This window comes from Hoplias malabaricus, chromosome 3 (genome assembly GCF_029633855.1).
Source record: "Hoplias malabaricus isolate fHopMal1 chromosome 3, fHopMal1.hap1, whole genome shotgun sequence".
Classification (NCBI taxonomy): Eukaryota; Metazoa; Chordata; class Actinopteri; order Characiformes; family Erythrinidae; genus Hoplias; species Hoplias malabaricus.
Window position 1 is genome coordinate 45,481,959 of NC_089802.1, and position 25,755 is coordinate 45,507,713.

At 40.5% G+C, this 25,755-nt stretch overlaps 1 protein-coding gene across 3 annotated transcripts in view; it reads right to left on the minus strand.

The window, feature by feature from the left end:
* tox2 (TOX high mobility group box family member 2) overlaps positions 1 to 25,755 on the minus strand; it is a 131,168-nt gene that overhangs the window by 27,334 nt on the left and 78,079 nt on the right. For all 3 annotated transcript variants that reach the window (XM_066665426.1, XM_066665425.1, XM_066665427.1), the window contains one exon: positions 18,824 to 19,081. In XM_066665426.1, the coding sequence (XP_066521523.1) occupies positions 18,824 to 19,081 (258 nt within the window). The remainder of the gene's footprint in view (positions 1 to 18,823; positions 19,082 to 25,755) is intronic.

Genomic DNA, 25,755 nt, shown 5'->3' on the forward strand with positions numbered 1-25,755 from the left:
GCTTATCTTAGGACAATCAGAGAGCAACCGCAGGAAAATAGCTTCAGCTAATAACAATCAATTCGTCCGCAGATTTTCTTCAAACGTACGCACTTCCAAATTCAAAGAAAGCAGGTCACTGTACTGACACACTTTTGATCACTCTGAGAAAACCCCAACAACACAGTGGCAAGAAAGTGAAAACAGAAAATTCTTCTCTTTCCATTTACATGTGGATCTTATGTGAAGTCCACATGTGTGAAACTTTCTTTTACATTTTACCATTTCGGCTCAAAGAAAGATGTGAGAGGCTGTCAGTTCCACAGAAGGAAACGCATGTATTCATTTACACATAAATAGGAATGCTCAGTGCATCGACAGGGCAAAAGATAGCAAAAGTTGATGAACTAGCATTTATTAGCTGCATGCAACATTCATGCCCTGAATAATACATTACATAGGACTTTAGTGCTTTTAAAGTGATTGATGAACTTAGAGGGGTCGGGATGGAGCGAGTCTTAGTAAACACTAGAGCAGGGGCTGTGATCTTAGTGAGGGGCTGTAATCGTGCTAATTGGCCTCAGCAGAGTCTTCTACGTAGTAAAAAAAAAAATTAAAAAAAAAAAGGGGGGGGGGGTAAGAAAAAACCACTCAGTATAGAGAGGAAATAAATGAGCGCTGAGCTGCTGCGGCTGGTGGCGGCGGTTGAGATCTGCTGTATTTACAGGACATTAGAGTGTGTTTCTTCACTGCTGGGAACAAAAGGGGGAAACCCTGAACAAAAGCAGTGTTTTGTGCATTTCAAATTTTAGTCCTAAAAAACAGAAAAGAGAAAAAAAAATCCCTCCTCTCCCCGCCCTCACCTCCTTCTCCGAGCCCAAACACAACCTCCAACCTCAAATCATATTTCAAAAACACCATCACTTCACATTTCAAACGCAGCGAAATAGCTTCTGAGTTAGAAAAAAAAGAGGAAAGAAAAGAATAGAAGAGGGGAGTTTGAGAGAGAGAGAGAGAGAGAGAGAGAAATCCATTAATTTTCCATTTTCAGTGGAGTTGCTCTTTAAGAGCTTTCACAAACCAAGAAGCATTGAAAAACCAATTAATCAAACATGAATGGCCTATCATAGCTAGTGCAACCCCATTTCCATAGCAACAGCCGCCGGCTAGAAGCGTCAACCCTGTTCTTTAATCTGAGCACACTATAGCTTTCTCTAAACAACAGGAGAAGACAAGAGAGCCCAACAGAGAGAGCCTCTACCTTCATATCACTGCTCCAGTTTGAGCCTATGATTGGGGCCTCTTTTTTTTTCTTTTTTTTTTTTTTACTTTTTTCTTTTTCTTTTTTTTTTTTTTTTTTGGAGGGGGTGGGGGGGACAAAAGGTATCATCATCATCACTTCTCCACAGTCAGCCGAGCAGAGCACCAATCTATTCCAATCTGTGCTCTCTCTCTCTCTCTCTCTCTCTCTCTCTGAAAAAAAAAATCTGAATAATTTATGGTATTTGTTTCAAAACTGGCATAGCAGCACCATGATTTAAATTCTGAATATCATTTCAGTGGCATTGACTTGAATTACTGCTCCCATTGCCTGCTGGATGGACTGGTGCTCCAATTTGAAGCAGGAAGTGGAGCGCAAAAAAGGAGGGGGAGGGAGGAAAAGGCAGCATAAGAAAAAAAAAAACCCATTACAAGATATAGCATTTCCATTTTTAACTGTATTATTATATTGCAGAAAATAAGTAGAGTTATAAATATTATATTGTGCTATCTTTACAATTTAATACATTTCTTGATGTTACTGCACAACACATTGTCATTTTAATGTTATTTTGTACGTTTGAACTCAGAAAACTCCAGATGCTCTTAAATTACGTTCAGATTTAATAAATATAAATTAAAATTATATTTAAATCTCCAGTACACAACTTTCTCTTAAACGATCGCTTCCACCAACCTAGGCCTTGAGAATCATTAAACAAACATCACGTCACACAGTGGCTGCTTCCCATACGTTTAGAACACACACCAAATATTTGTTTTCCATGTTGTCTGCTGTTCTATCAGCAAAGAGGAAGGAGGGGGCGAGGGGTGATGGTGTATAAAAAAAGGCAGATTGAGCAAAGTATGAGGCAGAAAAAAAGGGGGGGTATGAAATGAGAAAGTGGAGTGGTTAAGCAAGAGAGAGAGAGATGGAGAGAGGGGGGGGGAGAGAGAGAGAGAGAGAGAGAGAGAGAGAGAGAGAGAGAGAGAAAGCTATCTCTAACAGTCATCAGTTGAGGCTATATAAAGCAGGTTGGGGACGGCTGTACAAACATTATGAAAGAGTCTTACAAAGGTTAGCCGTTGCCATAGGTACTGTATGCTAATTACTAAATGGTATCATCCACAGCGGGGGTGGTGTTGGAGGAGAAGGTGGAGGTGGTGGTAGTGTCTGGGTAACTGCCTTTATTTGGCCATTACTGTCTCTGAGGCCAAGACAAACAGTCCTGGTCCCCTCTGCATTCTAATGCAAAGGGTCAACAGCGCTGCCAATATCCAGATAGACACACGATAAGGACACATCCATAAATTTATGTTTAATCCACACCCCCCACCCTACCACGCACATGCCCCTCCCCCAGAGATAAATGTGGAACAGGCATTATAAATTACCTCTGTGACGTGATGAGCGACCCATTCTACCCCTCTCTCTCTCTCTCTCTCTCTCTCTCTCAAACACACACACACACACACAAACAAAGCATATTGTTCATTTTGTGTTGGCAGTGAAAACACTGGAAAGTTCTCTGATTCATTTCCTGTTTCTCTGGTGTACCCAGAACTCTCTGTGTCCGAGCAGTGTCCATCACAGTCAAACAGGACCCAAACAACAACAGCAGTCCACTCTTATCCAATTATGGGCGCTGCATTGTGTGTGTGTTTGTATGTGAGAGAGAGTGAATACAGAGAACTGGAGAGAAAATATCACTGCTATTGTTCCAATGATCCTATGACCCAGGCTTTGGATCTGGCACATGAACTGGACCACTGTAACTGGCAGAACTCCAGCTGTACACAATGGCTAATGTTAGAACATGTAACAGATTAGACTAATTACAAAAAGCTTGTGTTATGATCTTGCAAGATGTATGAACACACATGTATTATATGAATGTTATATGCACATTCAAAGCTGTGATTTCACCAAACAAGACCATTAAACCAGTGCTTCTTAAAGTGCAGTCCAGAGCCTAAGGTGACCATGAGGGTGTTTGGCATTCTAAACATTGCTATATATTTTTTATTTAATAAATAAATATATTTTATTTTATCATAAAAAAACAACAACCAGCAATCCAAATGAACAAACTAACAAAAAACCTCGTACAACCTTTAGTAACAAAAATATTTTATATTAACCAAAATATTTTAGATAAAACAGTGTATTCAGGAAAAGTTTCAGTTTAAACTTCTTACAATTTATCAGGAATTCGATCAGCCAAGACATGTCCAACATCTAAAGACTGTCTCTTAATTATTGCAGTAGAAATCCTATGCAGATTAAAGAAACATTACACAGCCCAATTAGCACCATGCTAACTGTATACCTAAATATTCACACATTCGCCTCAGTGTGAAGCTGTTATGTAATCTCAAATGGATCTGTTGTACAATCTTATAAGTTTCATTAATTTATGATCTAATACGTTTTTTACCCATATATTGTAGGTGGATTGGCTACTCAAAGTGTCCCTAGGTGTGAACGTGTGAGTGAAAGTGTGAGTGTCGCCCCCTCCAGGGTGTGTTCCCATCCGGACCCACCGTGACCCTGAATTGGAATAGCGGTTGCAGACTATAAATAAAACATAAATGTATGGTCAGTTCTTAAAGAACATCTGCTTTCTTTACTAAAGATGTATAACTCATCCTGGATGGATTTAGGACAGTACAGTTAGTGAACCATGGTGGAATATTAACCCTTGGAGTCAAAGTTTTTAAACCTGGCATATGATGTAATTTCCAACTTATCCAGCTCTCAGAAACAACGTTCTGTAACAGAAATATTGGGTTGAAGTATCGTCATGCCATGTTTCTGTCATACTGGCCAAGGATTATGTTGATATTTCCATCTGACGTGTTCATATAAAACAGCTGGGAATCTTTTGTGTCTGTGTAATTTTTGTCAATTTTTTCATTTACATTTATGGAATGCATAGTTTACATGTTTAATTACATTACATAGAACACCTAATACAGTTTTAGGAGTCTTGAACAAGGACACTTACTGGTATATTGGGGTGTTCCTGCCTGAGCTGGGAAATGAACCCTAGCTTTCTGTGTGAAGGGCAGAGTTGGGATTTTATTTTACACTACCATCCGTCTGCTTAGCCTTCACTAATATCACCACCAGAAAGAGGAGCATGAATTACAGTCTAGTGGAATTCCAGCAATGGATCGGATTCATCTACGGAAAAGGCCTCACTGTAATTAGACGTGTGATCTGTGTAGTCACCAGCTGAAATATTTTAGAGTTCCAGTCATGACACTTTTGAAGGGTTTTGTGAATGCACCAAGTCTAATAGCCGATGGGTGATGGGGCGTATCTTGGCATCTTGGCATCCCTATTGTCCTTCCTTTTCTCTACCCCCTCCCTTTCTTCTTCTTCCTCTCTCTCTCTCTCTCTCTCTCTCTCTGATTGGAGACATCTTGTTGCGAGTGATGGCTCACTCGGCGCAGGTTCACAGTTGCTATTGTAAAATCACAGAGCGTTTAATTGAAACAAATGACTATAATAATAGAACATTATCCCGGCAGGCTCGCGGCCATGGCAGCTTTAATTAGCCAAGCGCCGGAGACTGATCCTTCACAAGCGCCGTAAACAGAGCAAGAGAGAGAGAGAGAGAGAGGGAGGGAGAGAGAGAGACAGACAGAAAGAGAGAGAGAGAGAGAGAGAGAGAAGCCAAGGAAGGCTCGCCGTGCCTTGCCCTCCCCACGACTCCTCGTTTGCCCCGAGGGCAGTACATGAAAACCCTACACCGTTCCTCACCTCCTCCATCTCTCTCTCATTCCCTCTACCTCTTTCTCTCTCTGCTAGACCCCAGAGGGTCATTTACAACACAGCTAAGAGTGCTAATAAGGGAGTGGATTTATAAATCACACGCTGGTTAAATGGCTAAGCAAAGTGGACCGGCTCAGACGGGTGTGTATGCTGCGTCAGGTAAAACGGCACGAATCTGTTACACATAAGAGACCAAGGGATTACCAGCACATACCCTTTAAAAAAAAAGCCCTATGGACCATATACACCACAGTGGAGTGTTCAATCACTCTGTAACAGTGCTGTGATTATAGACTATAATCAGGCTGATTAGGTGCTGTGACTGAAATACAGTAAGCTCATACACCACAAAGAGGGGAGGGAGAGAGAGAGAGAGAGAGAGAGACAGATGAGAAAAAGGGAGGGAGAAATGGAAAAGAAAGAAATAGGAATAAGTAAGGGAACAAAGGATGAAGATAATACAGAAAGAAATGGAGATAGACTGAACATCAGAGCAGAAGTGAGAGAGAGAGAGAGAGAGAGAGAGAGAAAGAAAGAAAGAATAGAGCTGGTCAGAGTGTTTAGTCCAGCCCAGGAAACGTCTCCTCTGCAAATTCTTTTTTAGACTTTGAAAGCGGCACTAAGTCGTGGGTTTAATGGGGTGAGAAAGACAGGCACAGGGAGGAAAAGCAGAGCAGAGGAGAAAAGGCGTAATCTCTGTTCGTGTTGTTTCTCTGTTTTAAGTGTTTACACTGTGAACGTGCGCTTGTTAATAAACTACAATGTGGGAGAAGCATGGACTGGAATAATTCTATTTTTACTGTAAATACTGGAGTGATGATTGTGATACAGAAAATATTATATGCTTAATTAAAAAAGTGAACAATAGGGAAAATATGTCAGCATGGTCTCTAAACAGCTGCTCATTTCTTACGTTCATCTGTTCAGCTGAAAGAGCCTCTCTCTCTCTCTCTCTCTCTCTCTCTCTCTCTCTCTCCCTCCCTCTCTCTCTGTCTCTCTCAGTGGGCTTTGACATGACAGCTTTCGAAAGGCTCGTGAAGAAAAGAGGCAGCAGACTCCACACACACCATCCAGACAGGAGAAGACAGAACATTTCTGCCGCGTCTAATGAGGGAAAAGAAGCCCCTCACACACACACACAGACACACACACTCCTCAGCGGGGAGTCGCAGCAACAATTAGGTTCATTTGAAGATGATTAGCGAGTGTGTTAACTCCTCACAGGCGCTCGGCATGTGTGTGTGACAGCAGAGCAGCACTCCAAAAAGTCCGTCCAAAACCCCCTGCCAAGTCCAAACACATCTGCCTCCACACTCTCACCGTCTAAACAGGCTTCACACACCCTCTGGAGCATGACTCTGCTCTTCACACAGCTTTTATTAAGATCTGTCACAGTCAACTTTGGCGAGCAGGAATTACAGCTGAGGAACCAATCCTGTGTTAACAAGTGTTATCAAGAGTGAAGATTTTTTTTCTCAGAATGCTTTAATATAAATAAACCTGTTTCACTTGTTCAGATGCGATAATGCTAATTACTACAGGACAGTGAGGCTTATTCTGAGGAAACTCATGGAACAATACCACACTACTTTAGCACTCACAGAACACATTTTGGACCTCCATTTGAGCCTTTAACATTCATTTCAGTTATAAAAACTTTGTTATGAATGAAGTGATTGATGGTAATGGTCCAAAATTAATTAATTAATTAATTAATTCATTCATTCATTGTCTGTAACCGTTTATCCAGTTCAGGGTTGCGGTGGGTCCAGAGCCCACCCGGAATCACTGGGCACAAAGTGGGATCACACCATGGAGGGGCCGCCAATCCTAATCCGACACACACTCACACAATCACACCTAGGGACACTTTTGAGTCGCCAATCCACCTACCAATGTGTGATTTTAGAAAGTTGGAGGAAAACGGAGCACCCGGAGGAAACCCACATGGACATGGGGAGAACACACCAAACTCCTCACAGTCATCCGGAGCCAGGCTTGAACCCTCAACCCCAGGACCCTGGAGCTGTGAGACAGAGACACTACCTGCTGCGCCACCGTATCAAAACATTCATTTATTCCATTACGTTCCATTTAAAACTGAGAATGTTTTCTCTTCCTCCTCATCCATTTTAAAGATACAAGGTTTTATTCCATGAGTGATTACTTTTATTTGCAACAATGTTTGTGACAATGTCAGTTCTGCATTTGAAATCATTTCATACCTCACATCACTTTTCCCTCTTGTTGGGATGTCTATTGATCACAGGGCTAATGAAATTTTAGCTGAAAATAAACAGCAATACAAATAGTTATGAAGTTCAAGTATTAATTTGCTTATTTCCAAGCTTCTTGGCAACTGTAGCTACAGGCGACTAACATCACTCCAGAGAACAGTTTCACTGCTCGACAGAGCCTGATGCTCAATAGATTTACATCCTTCTAACCTTCTGACTTCAGGATTATTTGCAGATGCTTTAATTGAAATGAACTGTTTTCTATGTTGATTAAACAAACGCTGCACGCACATTGTCCACAATGGATACACCTTACATTTGCACAATTCACTAATTATAAGGGTGTCCAAAAACATTTGGACATGTACTAACTGTTCTCATTTGTCATTGTCGGCAGCTCCATCTACTTGTGCCCAAACTACTTAAATGTTAATCAAATTCCTCTTTAAACTCTCAGTATTTAAAGATCTGTATTGTCATTCATAAATTGCATGGGCAGAGCTAAACTTACTAAACATCTAGGCCAAGATGGTGCTTATTTAAAATGTAATTCGGTTCTGTAATTCAACAGAAATAAGATAAGGTCGGATGCACTGCTCCTTAAAGCCTTCTTCTGTAATGCACACTGCACACCGCTAATCACATTTGCTTCCTTCATCACTGAAATGGCAGCAGATCCAGAACCCACTGTCAGTTAGAGTGGAGATGCACAATGTGTTTTTGAACTTTTACACACTCTCCAGTACAGAAACTGCCCACCAAATGTGTCCACAACCATCATCACAAGTTTGTAAATTAATCGTATTTACGTCTCCAAACGTAATCTGATGTTCCCCTGAGTGCACCACTGACATGTGAAAAAATAAATGATATCTGGATGACAATCACATTCAGTTTATTCATGTGAAACTATGTCTACTGCATCAAAACACACAAACCAAGCTATAAGCTACAATACTGAGGAGTTTACGGAATGTATCTTGCACTGCACTGCAGCCAAGTGCTTTTATTTGCCACATTTAAAGAAAAGAAAGTCAACTTTCAGCTAGTACCTTTAATTTTTTAATGTGACTTTCTTTTACTGCGTTTATAATTTCCCTGGTTTACCGTAAAACGGGACGCCAATATATAGTAAATTGTTTAAAGGCCAAAACAATGTCAGATCGTGTCCATAAAGGGTTAAATTTGAGATGAAATGAAATTTTACCAGCACACAGACAGGCTTCATCTTTGTTTACTGGCATGTAGAGGGCATGTCCCGAAAGACAATTTGATTTTTAGCTGGCGGCCTTTATTTGACCTCTGCAGGCTTCTTGCAGTGGAGGAAGTAGTTGAGAGGGCCAGAGTTTGACATACGCCTCTGAATTGGCCTGCCCCTGCTCTGTCGGCAAACATGTTCTTTTGTGTCTACTGTAGGGAGGCTGGACAAGCCTTAGCAAAAGTGTCCCATATAATCCCATATAAACTAACAGAAAACAGAAAACAGGATCACAATTCAGAGTCACTGTCACTAGGGGAAGGCTGGAAACAAGAAACTCAGACGAACAATAAACTGAATGATCAATGGATTAGGAACACCTTCCTTCTATTTACACTCATCATTCATAGAGGAGCATTTTGTAGTTCTATAACTACAGATTGGTTTCTCCACATACTTTTTTTCATTCCTAGTTCACCCTGCTCCTGACCCCCACATAGCAGGTATGATTTGTGTAGTAGATCATTCTCAGCGCTGCAGTGACACTGTGTGGTGGTGTGTTAGTGTGTGTTGTGCTGGCACTTATGGATCAGACACAGCAGTGCTACTGGAGGTTTTAAACACTGAAATAATGTTAATGTACATCAGCCATATACATCACATATTACTGAAAATCCCATAGGGGTAGTAGAGAAAATGAGCCTAATCACAGAGGTGATTTTTCTTTTTGTTTTGACATTTATGTCCTGACTAAGGGCTTAGCTCTAACAGTCACTGTTCACCAATACATTTTTTCAACCTTTACTTTGTGAAGCTTGACCACCTAGCAACTGTTGCTATGAGGAGTATGGGCAGGTGACGTAGCTATCAGGTTCCTCTAGAATCTACTAGAAAAGATGGGGAGCATTGGAAAAAGGGCATCAAATTCTCTTTCCTTTTCTTTCCCAACATCCCTTGTTTTATCATATTATCTCCATCGCTATACACCCCCTCACCCCCCCCCACTCCCAAATCCAGTAGCAGGCAGTTGGCTGAAAGTATGTCGTTCGGATAGAGCTGCAGTAGTCAGCTGATGCATGCAGGAGATACACAGCACAGTAATACGGACATGATTTCATGCTATGATAAGGTGGAGGAGCCGGTGGCCAAATGAGATACATAAAACAGGGCTTTATCTACAGCAGTAGTAATAGCTGCTAACAGAGCAGCCCTTCTTCCACCCCCTCCCTCCACCTCCCCGCTCTCTGTCTCTATCTCCTACACTCTGGCTGAGATAAAGACATTGAGGATATGCTGTTGGTGCACAGACCCACAATCAAATCAGAGTTTGTTTTCCCAGCAATAACACCATCGTCCTTCCCAAAGCCGCCGCTCCTCCGCTGCCAAACCATGACCAGACGCCTGGTAAACAACAGCAGGGACAACTCCAGACTACCCTTATTGCTGGAGTTTACTACTGTTCTTCGTCTTTTTATTATTGTCATTTTCTCTACTATTAAAATCAATGTAATTGTATAATTATATCATTTATTCTACATCTCTGTTGTATAACCTTCTGTAACCAACTGTGTATCTCCACAGAAAAAGCAAGCTTCATAATAATGGACTGATTCATATGTTCTGTAAAATCATCTTTTTGGAGACATGAGGTTATGTTCTGACTTTGACAATAAGCATTTTTAATGTTTGCACACTTCTGATTTCTGAAAAAAGCAGACACACCATAACTTTCCTTCCAATAAAATAACACATTGCCTCATTCTACTTATGAACAATGTGGTATGGATCGAGATTTTACAATCTGCACTTTCAGCAGAATTTCTCTGCATGCGCTTCACCGTGAGCTATGATAACAAATGATTAAATGGCTCATATAATGGGAAAATAAATATTCTTCCTTCCATTTCACTGAAGTTAGAGTTTATTACAGAATGAAAACATGAGGAGGTAAACAACATAGTATATGATCTGTATATGGTACATGAAACGCAAACTGAATGTCTTTTCTGAATTTCCCAATTAAGTGATTTCACACACACACACACACACACACAAACCTGTAAATGCTGTGATAGTTGCATCAACATTAAAAAAAAGTTAATTAAATAAAACAACATAATAATATGAATATGAATATGCTAATATGAATATCGTCAAAGTTAACTGAGACTCCAAAGGGTTAAAAATTATAACTAAGAGCAAAGATAACATCAATGCTGTCAATCTTCTATTTAATGTGCCCGTTTTAAAAAGTAAAGTATTATTCCATGCCAAGTTTATAAGGCCTCCAATAAATGTGTGAGTAGACTGAACCGCTCATGAATGGATCTATACATCCCACCCCCACCCCCCGGAAATCTCACTTAACATATAAAAAGAAACTAAATTAAATCCATACACTGTGCCTTGATTAGAAGACTAATTAACTTTATTAAAGAAAAGAGAGAGGCTTCTCTATGGAGCGCAGAGTGCTTCCACTTCCCCCCCATCCCCTCACCATATGTGATATAATGAAATTGGAAAATAACTTCTATTTCTTTAAAACATTTCTTAATACACAAGCGCAGTCTCATATCATATTGCGGGGAAAGAAATAAGGCACCTTCTCCCCAGAGATAATAAAAGAATTGAATTTTTCCTTATCGGCCCGGTCATCTATTTTTCCACGGAATGCTATTACTTGCTGCCTGCGGTTGCTAGGCAACAGGAAATATTAATAGGGCCTTTTATTAGGCAGGCTTTCACAGTGCAGCACTAAAATGAAGAAGTGGAAAACATGAATGTGTTACATAAATCTTTAGACCTCTCCGAGCTTTCGCACAAGTCTCTGTTTGGCTCTTGATTTATCGCGCCTTCGCCTCATTTATGGGAAATAGCGGTGTGAAATAAGAAAATGGTACATTACCCTGAAGGACTATTTGAAAATAAATAATCGCAAAAGGTGAAAAGAAAGCTGTTTAAAAACCAGGGGGAGGGGTTTTCCCTCTGCCCCCCTTCTTTTTTTATGCTCAGATTTCATACAATGCATAGAACAGGGGGGGCTTTTTCTCTCTTGCTCTCTCTCTCTGTCTTTCTCTCTCTCTTGCCTTTTTTTGTGTTTGGTGAATGCATCAATCATCTCTGTTATATTGCTTACAGAAAATGCCTTCTATCACGCTTTTTCAACTGCCACAAGCAGGGGAAAAATATAAAAGTTATTAATAGTTCCATAAAGTGTTTCCGCTGAGAATGTAATTCTGGGAGTGTGTGGTGATGCAAATGTCTTTGGACTGGATCTGATTAATCGAGACTATATTTCACACACACACACACACACACACACACATTATATATATATATATATATATATATATATATACATATATATATATATATATATATATATATATATATATATATATATATATATATATATATATATATATATGTGTGTGTGTGTCTATATGTGTGTGTGTGTGTGAGAAATATATGTATGTTCGTTTCTGGATTTTGTTTTCTTTCTTTTTTTTCCCTCTCTCTCAACATGACCCTCTGCAATCGAAGGCACCACCCTTTGCCTCTCAGACTCACAGCGCTGAACATGACGAGTGAACTAAGCTGTCCGTCTGGAATTTTTTTAACAAGAAAAAACCTGGGTCTCATTCAACAAAAATAGATTTGATTAAAGCTGCTTGGATTCCTAATGTCCACAAACTGCCTCTGAATTCTGGTAGGCCATCATCTTGAGGCTATTTACGATCCTGGGCTGACCACAGTCCAGTTAATTTGGGCCGTGATGAATTTACCAGCCCAGCACAGGGCTGCAGACACACTGCTGCATCTAACTGCATCTCTACACTTACATTATAGAAGCGGCATGAAAAGCAGCAGGATCCTATGGGCCTGGCGTCAGGAATATACTTAACTTTAATACTTTAAGCATAACTGCTTGTAAAAGAGCAGATGGCGGAGAGCGTGCAAATGAACTCGGAGGTGAGAAGACCGTCAGCGATTTACAAGCCGACTTGTAAACCAGGTTTTCTCACATTTGAAAAAAATATACCCACATTCACTCTTTAGATGCATTGCAAATCATTTGTGTAGGAGAACAATTGCCACATATATGAGCTGTCTTCACTTACAGGAATTCAAACCCACAGCAAATTTAGATAATGTTCCCACTTATTTTGCTTAAGTGGTTTATACACACAGCCAGGTTTTTAAGTTCATACTTCAGATATGCTGTTATTGTGCCAGTGCTTATAGCCGCTTACCATTAGCGAATGCCAGCAGCCGCTTATAATTAGCATCAAACAAACCACAAGTCTGAATCATTTGATTTTCAAACTAGCCTTTACATTTCTCTGATTGTTTGCCAAAAGAGACTTTTCTGAGTTTGTTAAATTGTAAACTGGCGTATGTGATTAGCATAACCAGCTCCTTAGCTGCCACTGAAGTTTACTACCTTTCAATTACAAATCTACACTGAAGCATGGCTTCCTCTGGATATTCAGCAGTTAGCAATGTCTTTAAGATAAGTGCGATAAGTAAGGCAAGGCAAATATTGAAGGTTCCATAAGCAGAGACTTCCATTAAACCCTGACCAAATATTAAGGAAAGAATGAGAGTAATATAATGAAAGCAGGTATGGAATGTCACTCAGTGACCAGAATGAAGGCTTCTCAGAAGCATTCAAGCAAATGAGCCATGAAAATGCCTTTCTGTTCTTTAGTAGCTGGGCAACATCGGGAGTTTCTTCTCATTCCCATTTTACGACACTCATGAGGTTCAGCCATGTGACTTCACATGAAGGAGAGCTCTTTCTTTACAAGTGAAACGTGTAGATTTAAATGGCAAAACAACAAGCAAACAGGATAAATGTACGTGAAGACAATGCAAGAAACAAACAGCCATAATGCATGGTTTTCATGAACGTAAATTTTAAATGGCCAGTCTCTACACTTTAGATGATAATACGAAATAAGAAGCTATACAGATGAGTATATAACATCTGTATATATGCATATATACGTATATATGCCTATGAGCATGAATATTTACCAGAAAAATATGACATAGGCATAGGCACAGAAAAATATTTAACAAGGTTTTATTCTAAACAAGGTTTTCTTCTACATTCTATTCCTTCATCAAACATTTAAAAACAAAGGGTAGCTGCTCTATTCAAATTCAGCTATATAAAAATAAAAACTGTAAAAAAAAATGGACAAACTTTGGACAGTGATGAGAGATGGATTAACAGATCGGTTTAAGTAGCTTGTTAATTGTTCTTCATCACATCCTTATTTATTGAGCCCTTAGTGGGATCAATTCCCCTCTTTCCTTTTCAGAAAATTTGTACAGTACCTTCCTGGGGCTGATTGATAAGATCGATGCCACCTGATCGTGGATATTAGATGTCTAATGCATCGGGGTTGGTGGAAGATGCTATGACAGCTAGCGCATTAGCGAGACGAGTGGGGGGCTTGCCAAGTGCATCAGTGCATCAAGAGCAGATATCATGTTCATCTGGAAATATTTGATACTCTCTCCTGAAGGAATCTTAGGCCTTTCTGGCAAATAGGCAAATGCTTTCAATCAACTGATGAGGCTGGTGCATGGGGGTCTAAGCTAGCAGCTGAAAAATTAATGTGCGGCCAGCATTAAAGTCATTTTTTTGGATTAAGATCAGCATCTAAAAGACCTTGATATATTTGGCAGACCACTGTCTGAGAAAAATCCCATGGTTACAGTGTTGCCCTTAATACCAAGATGGACACATCTACACATAGAATTACAATTCAGCATTTAAATCTACTCACTATGGATAACTGGAGGGGATGGGGGTCTGCTGAGACCACTGCTAGCATATTCATGTTGGATTGCCCTTACTGTAACTTGAGGTTAAAAGCCTTGCTTTAGGGCATACATGTACCAAGGTGACGAATTTCCATCTTTCAGTGTAGCAATTTAGTTCTTCTTAATGTAGCACCAGGGACTCAGACAGCATCCCTCTGGTTACTGGGCTGGATCCATGGACTCCGAGTTTTCTTGCTCACAGAAAGAGCAGAGAATCTGAGGTCTGAACAAATCAGATATGCAATTGCTAGACTACTTATCTAGGGCTGTCATGATTATTTGATTAAAATCCATTATAAATGATCAGTTAAAACGTAGCTGTTTATTTAAACGTTAACCAGAATAATTTTTAGCATATTTTAAATTCCTATACTGATATTTATTACAGTATAAAACAGACTGATGGACATTCTTGTGCATTTATTTTTGTTATAAATTATTACAACCGCTGCTTCACATTTGTCTTCATTCATTCATCTTCTGTAACCACTTCATCCTGGTCAGGGTCTGGAGCCCATCCGGGATCGCTGGGCGCAAAGTAGGAAAACACAAAGGTGGGGCTCTAGCCCATCCCAGTGTATCACTCACCCTCTGACTCTCTCACTCACTCAGAGCAAATGAACAGTTCTGGTTGGCTGGCTCAGTGATGTTCCTCTATCATCATAACAGCAGTTTTCTTAGGCTCTTCCTAGTCATCACACAAACAGATGGAAGCAGTAATCCTAACCGAGCTCACGAGTCCGGACCAGCATTCACTGGGGCAACACTGATATGGTGATTATTTGGCCCTGGATTGGAAAAGAGGCCTATCTTTGCAACATGCAGTGTGTGAGCCACTGGGCTTCAGCCTCTAAGCACAGATGGTTCGAAGGGTCAAAAGGAAAATGTGTTAACATAAGTTAATATTTATAAGCGTTAACTTATTAACACATTATTTATGTATTAATTCCGTGTCCTAGATTTGATATATTTTTCAAATGAATTCTCTTTCCACCCCAACGCAGTATGGTTTCCCAGCTGAAAGTCAGTCTTTGAATCCATCAGGGATTTAAATTTCAAAATTAGCTTTAGCATGAAACCTGACATGAAATATGAGCAAGGCAAAAGATGTTCTTGCTTAAAAGCTCAATCTTACTGATGCCTAATGGAATGGAAGCTGCATCCACGGACCAAAAAACTCCTAAAAACCTCTTAGTTCTGATGACATTCCATTCAAACCGGTGCTCTTTTCTTCCTCTTCATTCACTCAACCATTTTTCACTCAAATTTTTTCCCTATATCCTCAATCCCTCCTTCTTTCTCTCTCTCCCTCTATGTCTGTCTGTCTGTCTGTCGGTCTGTCTGTCTCTCTATCTGTTTCCCTCTACCTCATTCTAAACCACTCTAATGAAAACAGATCTCTCTATCTCCCTTTAGCAGAGGAGCTGGAGAAGGAAGATGAACCCTAATGGCTTTTTTTCCCTTTTTTTCCCCTTCCTCCACTCCTCTTTTCTGGTGATGGAATATATGCACTGACCTCTTGATGCGTCTGATACATTTGATCACAGTGGATTCTGTTTATGTGGGATCCAAAGCGGCACAAACAAAACCATTCAAGAAAGGCAAGTGACACACCAAAAACTGACACACCAAAGCTATCTGCCCTTTGTTACTGGGTCTGTACTGGGTAAGTGATAAATGCTTAAAAATACTCAGCAAGGCTTTGGGGTTGACTTTTGTTTTGGTTTGATCTCTGAAGCGCAGTGTTTATACAAATTACAATGAGGTTTGCTATAATTGTAACGGTGTGGTGTGAATATGGTGAGAGAAAACAAGGCCATGAAGCTACCACAAGGCACTGCTTCAAACATATCAAAAACGTGCACAATGATGAATGAGAACAAGCCCTCTTATTGCCTTCATTTATCCAATACAGCAAGCTATAGCTATAGGAGAATGTATAGGGTGCCTTTTCATCCTCTCAACAGCCTACCAACCATATATAGCCTCTGTTTAGCAGCTGCGAAAATCTCTCATAAGCAATATAGCTTTCAGCACACCGCTGCCTAGGCTAACACTTCTAGAATAAATGAGAAGACCATGGTGTTCCACCAGAGAAATTCAGTGGTAGATTGAGAAGTGGCACTTATAAATAAAGCTAATGACTTCAGGGGCTGTATGATGCTGAATTTATTGGTGTTTGGACAAATGTAAGTCCCTAAAACCTACCTGTTCCGTTCCTCAGCTTTAGCGACGTCAGAAGAGAAATTGTCCACATATTTCACACACGGAGCAGCAACAGAAACATTTCAATACATAAAAACCATGCATAAAGGTGTACACAGTCATACAACATACTCCATTTTGTCTTAGACTGGCAGGTACACATTCTGAATGGAATTAATGCCCAACAGCGCTAAAATAACATCGTTAAAACGTCAAGGGCTGCTTTTTTTGGGGCAAATGCATTATAAAAACACTAAGGTAACTAAACCTTTATCTCCATTTTTTTTCTTAAGGGTTTTTTTTTTACATGATTTAAGATCTTCACCAGTGCATATACAAATATGGTGTAAAACTTGAAATTAAGATTTGGTACTTTTGCTCACGGGCTCCCCCTATATTTAAAAAGCGTAATTAATTTTAACAGCACTGCCCTGAAATTAAGGCAACATAGAAGGGAGGTGAGGGTGATTTCCTACCCTACTCCAGAAGTTACACAGTGCAGTTTCTGCAGTGCTAGGCCCAGAGTAGTAATGACAGAGGGTCTGTTCTCCATATTACAGGTCAGTGAAGCATCACAGTGATATTGAAGCTGTAGCTTTAGGATAAAAATACTATCTAGTGTTCCTGTAAATCATTTTATTAACTTACACTGTATGATATGCCTTCTTTAAAGTTCCCTTTGACAACTTGTAATTATATTGAAGAAATAAAAAACGCCTATCAACAGCTTACATAGAGGCATGTATTTTGAGAGCTCCTTGAGCTATGGCACTATGGCAGTTAAATGTCTAACAGCTACAATTTGATGGGATTTGATTCCTAGATTAAAGACTATGTAAAGACTTTGCGAATGTCTTGTTTTATTAGACTTCAGAACTTGACCAATCCAGACTGTGGGAGGGGAAGGGCTACCTGTCACAGGCATAACCACTGAGCATGAATGAGGAATAAATCTGGAGTCACTTCACTATGAATCACATACTGACTGTGAATCTATACCTTGGGCTTCTTCAGATTCAAATTGAAATGTTTATTAAAACCTTGTAGTGGTGCTATTGTTGTGTCCACAGCAATTTGATTCCAAATATGGGGTTTAATTGGTCCCTTTTTTCTTTGAAAGAGGGGGATGCTCAACACCATTAGCTTATTTACATAACATACGTTACAGTACCATTTTGGTGATATCAATTTTGTTCCAAGAGTTACCGTAATGTTTGGTGTAGGTTTACATGAACAATGCACCTAATCTACTTCTTCAGCCTCGGTCTGTTCAGCTGTTACTGTGACAGCACTGAGATAAATTCTGACTTTATTACTACAAGTAAAGAACACTAATTCACAGTGAACACTAGACTATATTACTGCTCATTATCCTTATAATCTACAGCATGGATGTCTTGGCACAGCTCCAGAGTTTCTACAACGCAATTAGACAGGGCTGTTATGCCAGGGTTCAACACTTTCACTTCCACTGGACAGTGTGTTAATCTTCAGAATCAAACACTGCAAATAAAGATCCAGAGGAAACACTGCAGCGCAGAGGGATATAGAGATGGAAAGACTGTTTGATAGTCAGTGATGGGAAGAATAACTGACACTGATGAATTTACCCAGAAGCCCTTGTATGTCACAGGTGACACGGAGACATACCCCAGAGAAATAAGGATGGATCTTTCTTTTTCTCTTCCTACATCATCCCTGTGTTTCATAGTGCCAGCACTTAGTTCAGACTGTTTGACTTTATGGAGACTAAGAGCACGCAAGCTCGCCATCCTATTAAAAGTTTTTGGGATGGTTTGGAATGCCTTAAATATAAATGTGCATCTGTACTTTGCAACAACATCTTAGATTTTCCTCACTAGAAGACTAACCAGAGCCCTGTCTCACAAATCAGGATTTCAGGCTTAGCATGGCTACATTTAATCTCACTTTAATATGTCCCTGGATTTTCTGGATTCTCTCAACATCACTCTTTCAGATCATAAACAGCTCTCAGACCAACCTGAGACAAGGACCTCCATTTATTTAGAGTATAACAATGTCACGCAAGTAAATATACCTCATGCTAACTCAAATAAACAACTAAACTACACTAATACTATTTTCTGCATGTTCATCCTTCAAATAAATAATGAGGACTAGGTGGAAAAGAAGATGCTGGGATGAAGGGAATGTGTGTCTGTTCAGGCTGCATAGGGAGCACACACTTCCATCCATCCATCCATCCATCCATAAACCACCCAGTCATTGCATCAATCGTCCTCCAGTCCCTCATTTCTCCCAGCCCTCCATACAGCCCCCAGGCCCCCTGCGATGGTGACTTACAGAGGGCATTTGGCTGGACAGCAGGTGTCCGTCCTGTGCCAGCATGTTGGACATCATGAGGGCGGGCAGTTCTGGGTAGGAGTAGGGGTTGATCAGGCCATTATGAGGCAGGGAGTGACACAGGTAGCTGGACTCTGGGTCCATCAGGTGCAGCAGAGGTGGCTCTGGGTGGTTTGGTGGAGTTATGGGGGGAATCTCGTAATCCTCGTCACCCCCTCCTCCTCCGTTCCCACTGCCCCCACCCTGACCAGAGTAGTTCTGCTGGACAAACAGACGAGGGAGAGAAAAAAAAAAACATTATTATAGAAAAAGTTCTTGCCAATAATATTATTTATACAAACAGCCAGTTCATTCACTATGATTGTGACATCACAATCATGGATTCATTTACATATCATTTCCCCTTTTATTTTTTGGCATCTCTAAAAGAACATTAAACATGGTACATTAAACCTCACAAATGTTAGAAGTGGACTTAATACAAGTGAGTGGTGAAGAACAAAATAGGGCGTAGAGTATTATGTAAGTCTGGCTCACATTTAAGACTACAAGACTACACTGAGCACTACGATGCTTTTGGGAAACAGGCCCTGATTAGTAATTAGTCATTTTGATTTTGCCTTCAAATTGCTCCAAGATGGCTGGAATATGGAATTATGCATAGACGCAATCAGCAAGTGCTACTGTATCATTAGATTACCACTTCCATGGATGAAAGAATGATTTGCTATTATGTTTTTTTTCTTCTTCTTTTTTCTTCATTTTCATACTAATGCATAAGTCTACATTATGCGCAGATCAACTAGGTACATTTACATGTGGATAGACAAAGGAAAAAAATGTGACTCTACATTCTAGAGGAAAGACTGAGACAACTAAAAGGACAGAGAGAGAGAGAGAGAGAGAGAGAGAGAAAGAGAGAGAGAGAAATAGCAGGGCTATTCAAGGGGGAATGAAAAGCAATTTTGTGGGAGGCGATCTGACTGGAGCCCCTTCCATAATGACTGAGTCAAATTAATCATCAGAAATAATATTCCGCTGTCAACCATTCAAGAGCTTTTTTAATAGAATTTTTATGATTCATGTCTGCCCGTATACATCAAACAGTCAGTTCTGCAACATTTCAGAAATCAATTCAATATCATCTTTGTGTTGCCTGTCATCTTCTCTCTCCGAACGGTCATTTATCTTCCAAACAAATACTTTTAGCAAATCCACGGCCGTGGTAAAGGACAGAAGCAAGGATCTCTGATTTCACCTGGCCAGTGTATATTACATAAATAAAAGACCTCTATTGTGACCGTGTCTCAATAACTCACCTTTTCTACAAGGCTGAAAAGCTCAAAAATGATTCTCTTTCACCTGTAGTGTTGTTCAGCAAGAAATATAGAGCAGCAGAAAGATATTCTACAACAAGTAGAGAGGAATATATGATAACTGAAGTTACACATATGATGTGATTGTCTTTTGTAATTAGATCACTGTGCTCTGAGGAAGCGGAGTGGACTATCTGATCAAGCCATGGCATGGTTACACATGCCCTTCTCTAATTTAACTTCTGCCTGAAGATACTGATCAGATCAATGGCACAATTTTTGACATTTTTAAACCAGACTGGTGTGGCACCAGATCAGTGTAGGAAGATTTTCCAAACATGGTACACAGTCACAAATGAATTCAGATACTCTAGTGTGCACCCATAACAGAATGGGTTCGGTGCTTCGTATAATCTCCACAGAAAAGCATTGAACGACATAATGCGAGCGTTGGCGAGCTGCACATGACCCTAAGGTCAAACTGCTCAATGCCAGGTGCTGGCTATTGGGGTTCATGGAGCTCCATCCAGTGCCTCTGGTATGAGTTGGAATTGTGTTTGAGTTCCAGAAGTAATCATCCAGAATCAGAATGTGACTTTGCTAATGTTCTTGTGGCTGCAAACACATACCGACATCTAGTGTAAAGCTTTCGTCAAAGAGAAGCTGCTACTGCTGAAATTTGGGCAGCCTTCCTATTACTATAATAACCCCCTTTATTTCAGAAGCAAGGTTAGATGAGCAAATGTCCACAAGGCAGACCATACTTTCCAGTCTCAAACGTGTTCATGCTTGTGTTTTAAACTTGCATACAGACAACACACAGACAAATAACACATTTTAAAGAAACACTAGGTGTTTTTTTTAACCTTTAAAACAGCTTCAATACAATTGTGATGCTTCACTGTCTTGTACAAGGGAGAACAGGCTCTCTGTTATAGCTACTCTGGGCTCAGCACTGCAGAAACTGCACTATGTAACTTCTGGAGGAGGGTAGGGCAGTGCTGCACAAATGAATTGTGCTCTGCATCTTTACAGGGAGCCCTACTCTACTCCAAATGCTACATAGTGTATTTTCTGCAGTGCTGAGCCCATAGTAGACACGACAAAGGATATATTCTCCCTATTACAGTTTAGTGAAATATCACAATAATTTTGAACCTGTAATTTTAATGTAAATATATTACGTATTGTTCCTTTAATGCCAGGTATATCAAGTAATCTTTGTCAAGCACATATTCTGCACAAACAAGAGCAAGCTTCTAAATTTAGGCCTGTAACCTGCATAATGGAGCTCACTCTGTGGAAAGGTGTGTGTATTTTTAGAGCGATTGTGTAGGCCATTGATTGGCCACTTTTGCTGAAGAATGCCACCCTTTCTCTGGCCAAAGTTTACAGGAGTGAAAAGAAAGCGCTGCTGCCTGCAGTGTGATTTGCTCGTTGGCTGCATTGTCCTGCCAGGCTTTGGATATTAATTTTCTAAGTGGCCCCTTTGAAGACAGACGTCTTTGTAAAGCTTCGGGGCCTCCCTGTTATTGTTTGCTCTAATGGACGTGAAAACGAACATTTCCTGAGATTCAATTTCCCTCATAATTGTTGGAAGGAAACTAAATTGTCTGTTGTAAACATGGAGGGGCATTGTGTGAAGAGAGTCCCTGGCTGCGTCCTCGGGAGATTTCTCACATCGCTATGATCTCTGACAAGCAGGCTGCGGAGAACCAGAAAAGCTGCCTCAAATGTGCAAACCGAGTTAACCTCTCCAGGGCTGGTACGGAGGCATGTTTTGAAAACTTACTAAGAGGACAACAGTCACTATTGCTGCAGAAAATCTGTGAAGTACCAGTGTGTGAAGGAGGGAAACAGCACTGTAAAGAGTTTAATGTCAAAATGAGATGCAGAAACATCATGTTCGGCACTAGTTTAGTGACCAAACACTATCAAGAAAAAAAGGTTCTGTACAAGTGTATTTTTATGTAAAATGTACCTTAAAGGTGATGTTCATGATTTGAATCCCATACACTTTTTATAAAGTTTTGAAAAGCTTTACTTAACTTTTGTCTATCTCTTCCATCTGTTTGCGCATGGGAAAAAAGGTCCAGTGTTTATATGCAGCCCTGGCTCCGCACATAGGGAAACAAACTAAAGATCTCAATCTGAACTGTCTCAGGCTTTCTCCCTCTCTCTCACCCACAGCCGAGAAACAGCAATTGGAGGCATTTGGACATTGGAGAGCCCTCCAAACTTTAAAAAGCATGACAAGAGATGAGCATGTTGCTCATTTTGAGTCTTATGAAAATTCACTATATTAACTTTCCAGGTTAAGGGAGGACAAATACACCACTATATGTTTTTAGATTATCCCTTAAAACACAGTCCCTACTCCAGCACATCCCTGTAGCAATAAACAGTGCTTCATCACTTCAGAGAACATTAGCCCCAGTGTTGAACAGTTCAATGTCTGGAGTCTACATCTCTAGCTGACACTCGCCAATGGTTGTGGTCACTATATGAAATGGATATTGAATGGTGATTACACTAGGTACATACTCATACTAAGGGGTGTCTACAAACTCCTGGACACACGGTGTATGTGTATATATAGTGTGGAATAGTGCATGTGGTCTGTGTACAGAGTTTTCACTGTTTGGAAGCTGGAAAATAATTGTACTTGTTACACAGAGCAAATAAACATTGAGTCCTCTAATAGCAGAGCGGGGATGGAGCGCTGCATTAGCACATCCTCCCTTTCAGAGCCTCTAACTGCCTCAACCATTCTCCAACTGTCATGGCCCAACACGCTGACTCATCACTTATCTAAAGTAAGTAAAGGCCGTATTCATCAAACGCTCGCTCATCTGACCGACTTTCAGAGAGACACACAATAACAGCTTCCCTGAAATGTTTTTTGGTGCAGTTTAAGGAGGGGGGGAGGGGGTAGAGAGAGAGAGAGAGAGAGAGAGAGAGAGAGAGAGAGAGAAAGAGAAGGGTAGAATGTGAGAGAGACAAAAAAATGGTAGTGAGGGAGAGAGTGAAAGAGAGGAGTGGGTGAGAGTATCAGGGTAGAAGGAGATAAACAGAGAAAGACAGAGAAAGTGAGTAGAGAGGGAGAGTAAAATTAAAAAGGGGAAAGGAGAGAGAGAGAGAGAGAGAGAGAGAGAGAGAGAGAGAGAGAGAGAGAGAGAGAGAGAGAGAATTTGTCTAAAGTAGCATTAGGCTCATGTGGACGCCCTTGACGGTGAAATGTAAATCTCAAGGACATGCCCAGCTGAACGGTTTGGAAGAAAAAAAATACATAATTCATACGCCTCACTTCAGGATGCGATTGTGTGTATTACAGATTTAATGCATGTGCACCCCCACCACTCCTCACAATGCTACAGAAGTCTAAACAAGAAAAGTGCTTTTAAATAGGGCGAGTCTTCTTGTTGTTATTTTATTATTTTTTTCGTGGGAAGACACTCAGACTTCTGCCATTCTCCTCTTTCTGCGTTTATTTATTTTTTCCCCCCATCCCTCCCTCCCTCCAATTTTGAAGGATATTAGAACTCAATTTGGATGCAAGATGGTGCCTGCATTGACTTTGGAGTGTTTCAGTTTAGAGCTTTCATTAACTGGAGCAGAGGAGCCACTCGGAAATGAACGCTATCAAATTCCTCGAATATTTACAATGTGAGCTTGCTATGTTGAAAACATTTTGGCGCTGCTTGATTAAATGGGGCCTGTGGTAAATGCTCTCTCTCTTTCTCTCTCTCTCTCTCTCTCTCTCTCACACACACACACACAAACAAACCAACACCTTCTGTTTTGATACAAACAGATGAGCAGGCATTTTGTGAAGGGGGGGGTGGTAGAGATAGATAAAGAGAGCGTGAGAGAAGAGAGAGCGAGAGAGAAAGAAAGAGAAAGAGAGGGGGGGGGGGGTTAGAGAGAAAGCAAATAAAAAAAAGGGGGGGGGAAAAAAATCTGTCTACTTTGGGAAGGTTTCCAAGCATCTCTGGCATAAATCTAATCCATTGTACGCTGGCAGACTGATTAGAACTCCAACCATATGACCATGTGAGCTTCAGTCTTAACACAACAGATGCCGTTCGGCCATAAAGCTATTTTCATCCACTTTTATTACACTGAGAACTTTATTACGCAAATGGACTTAAAAAAAAAAGTAAGTCTAACTTGTGTGGTTGATACACTATCAATCAGAGATTAGGAGTCAGCTGTTCTATTAAAGAAATGCTGTTCTTCTATATAATATAAACTTACACCAAGTAAATCCAAGTGCTATCAGTGAGGTAAAAGAAGGCAGAGCAGAGCAGACAGTAAGGAAATATTTACTGTATTTTCTTCATAAGTTACGTATCTGCTGCTAGATCTGACCGACACTTTTCCAGTTCAAAGCATTGATTTCATTATCACTACAGCTTTCTTTATTCACTGTGGGATCATCTGCAGCTCTGGTTATAAAGCGCCATGAAAAGATTTATAGTTGAACCTATTTTTGGCCTATTTTTAATGTTTTTTAACTTTAATGTTCATTCATTCATTATCTGTAACCGCTTATCCAGTTCAGGGTCACGGTGGGTCCAGGGCCTACCTGGAATCATTGGGCGCAATGCAGGAATACAACCTGGAGGGGGCGCCAGTCCTTCACAGGGCAACACACACACATTTACAGACACTTTTGAGTTGTCAATCCACCTACCAACGTGTGTTTTTGGACTGTGGGAGGAAACCGGAGCACCTGGAGGAAACCGGAGCACTCGGAGGAAACCCACGCGGACAAGGGGAGAACACACCCACTCCTCACAGACAGTCACCCGGAGCAGGAATCGAACCCACAACCTCCAGGTCCCTGGAGCTGTGTGACTGACACTACCTGCTGCACCACCGTGCCGCCCAACTTTAATGTTCTATATTTCAATTCAGATTTGTGGAGATAGCGGTGGAATGATACCAAGCTAAACTGAAGACGTGCAAAAAGCAGTGGATTGTCAATGTTTAAGTGTGTGAGTGGAGTGTGTAGGGTCCTGTGATGGACTGCCTCCTCGTCCTCGACCATGACTCAGATCAGGACGTAGTGGGTACAGAAGACAAATGAATGAATGAATAGTTAATAACCCAAAATGTTCAGTGTCTGGACAGTGCCAAAGAACAGCATCCACTGAAAGGACACATGAACATATCATTCTGATGTTGTTATTAGAATTACAAACAGATTTCACAATGATTTTTAACTGATCTCCAAACCACATGCACTTTTGTTCAGATCGGAGTATCCTCAGAAAAACCTCGCTATGATTTCAGGGTGATCTCAAACTTCTGAATGGCACAAACATCCAACCCAAGTGATATTTATGAGTGTATATAAAAGTACTTGTGAATAGTGTGTGTGTGTGTGTGTGTTACATGTGACCTTATGGAACAGATGGAGAAGGATAAACATGACATTCACATTCATATCTGCTTAAATCTAAAATAACCACAGCCTGCGGCGGAGCTTTATTTTTTTTAACGTTAGTTAAAATAATACCTGTGAATTAGTGAAGCTGCATGCGTCTCCGAGGTATTCTCTCGGTCTCGCACAAACCTGGATGTCTTTAACGTTAATGAAATTTTCAGCAG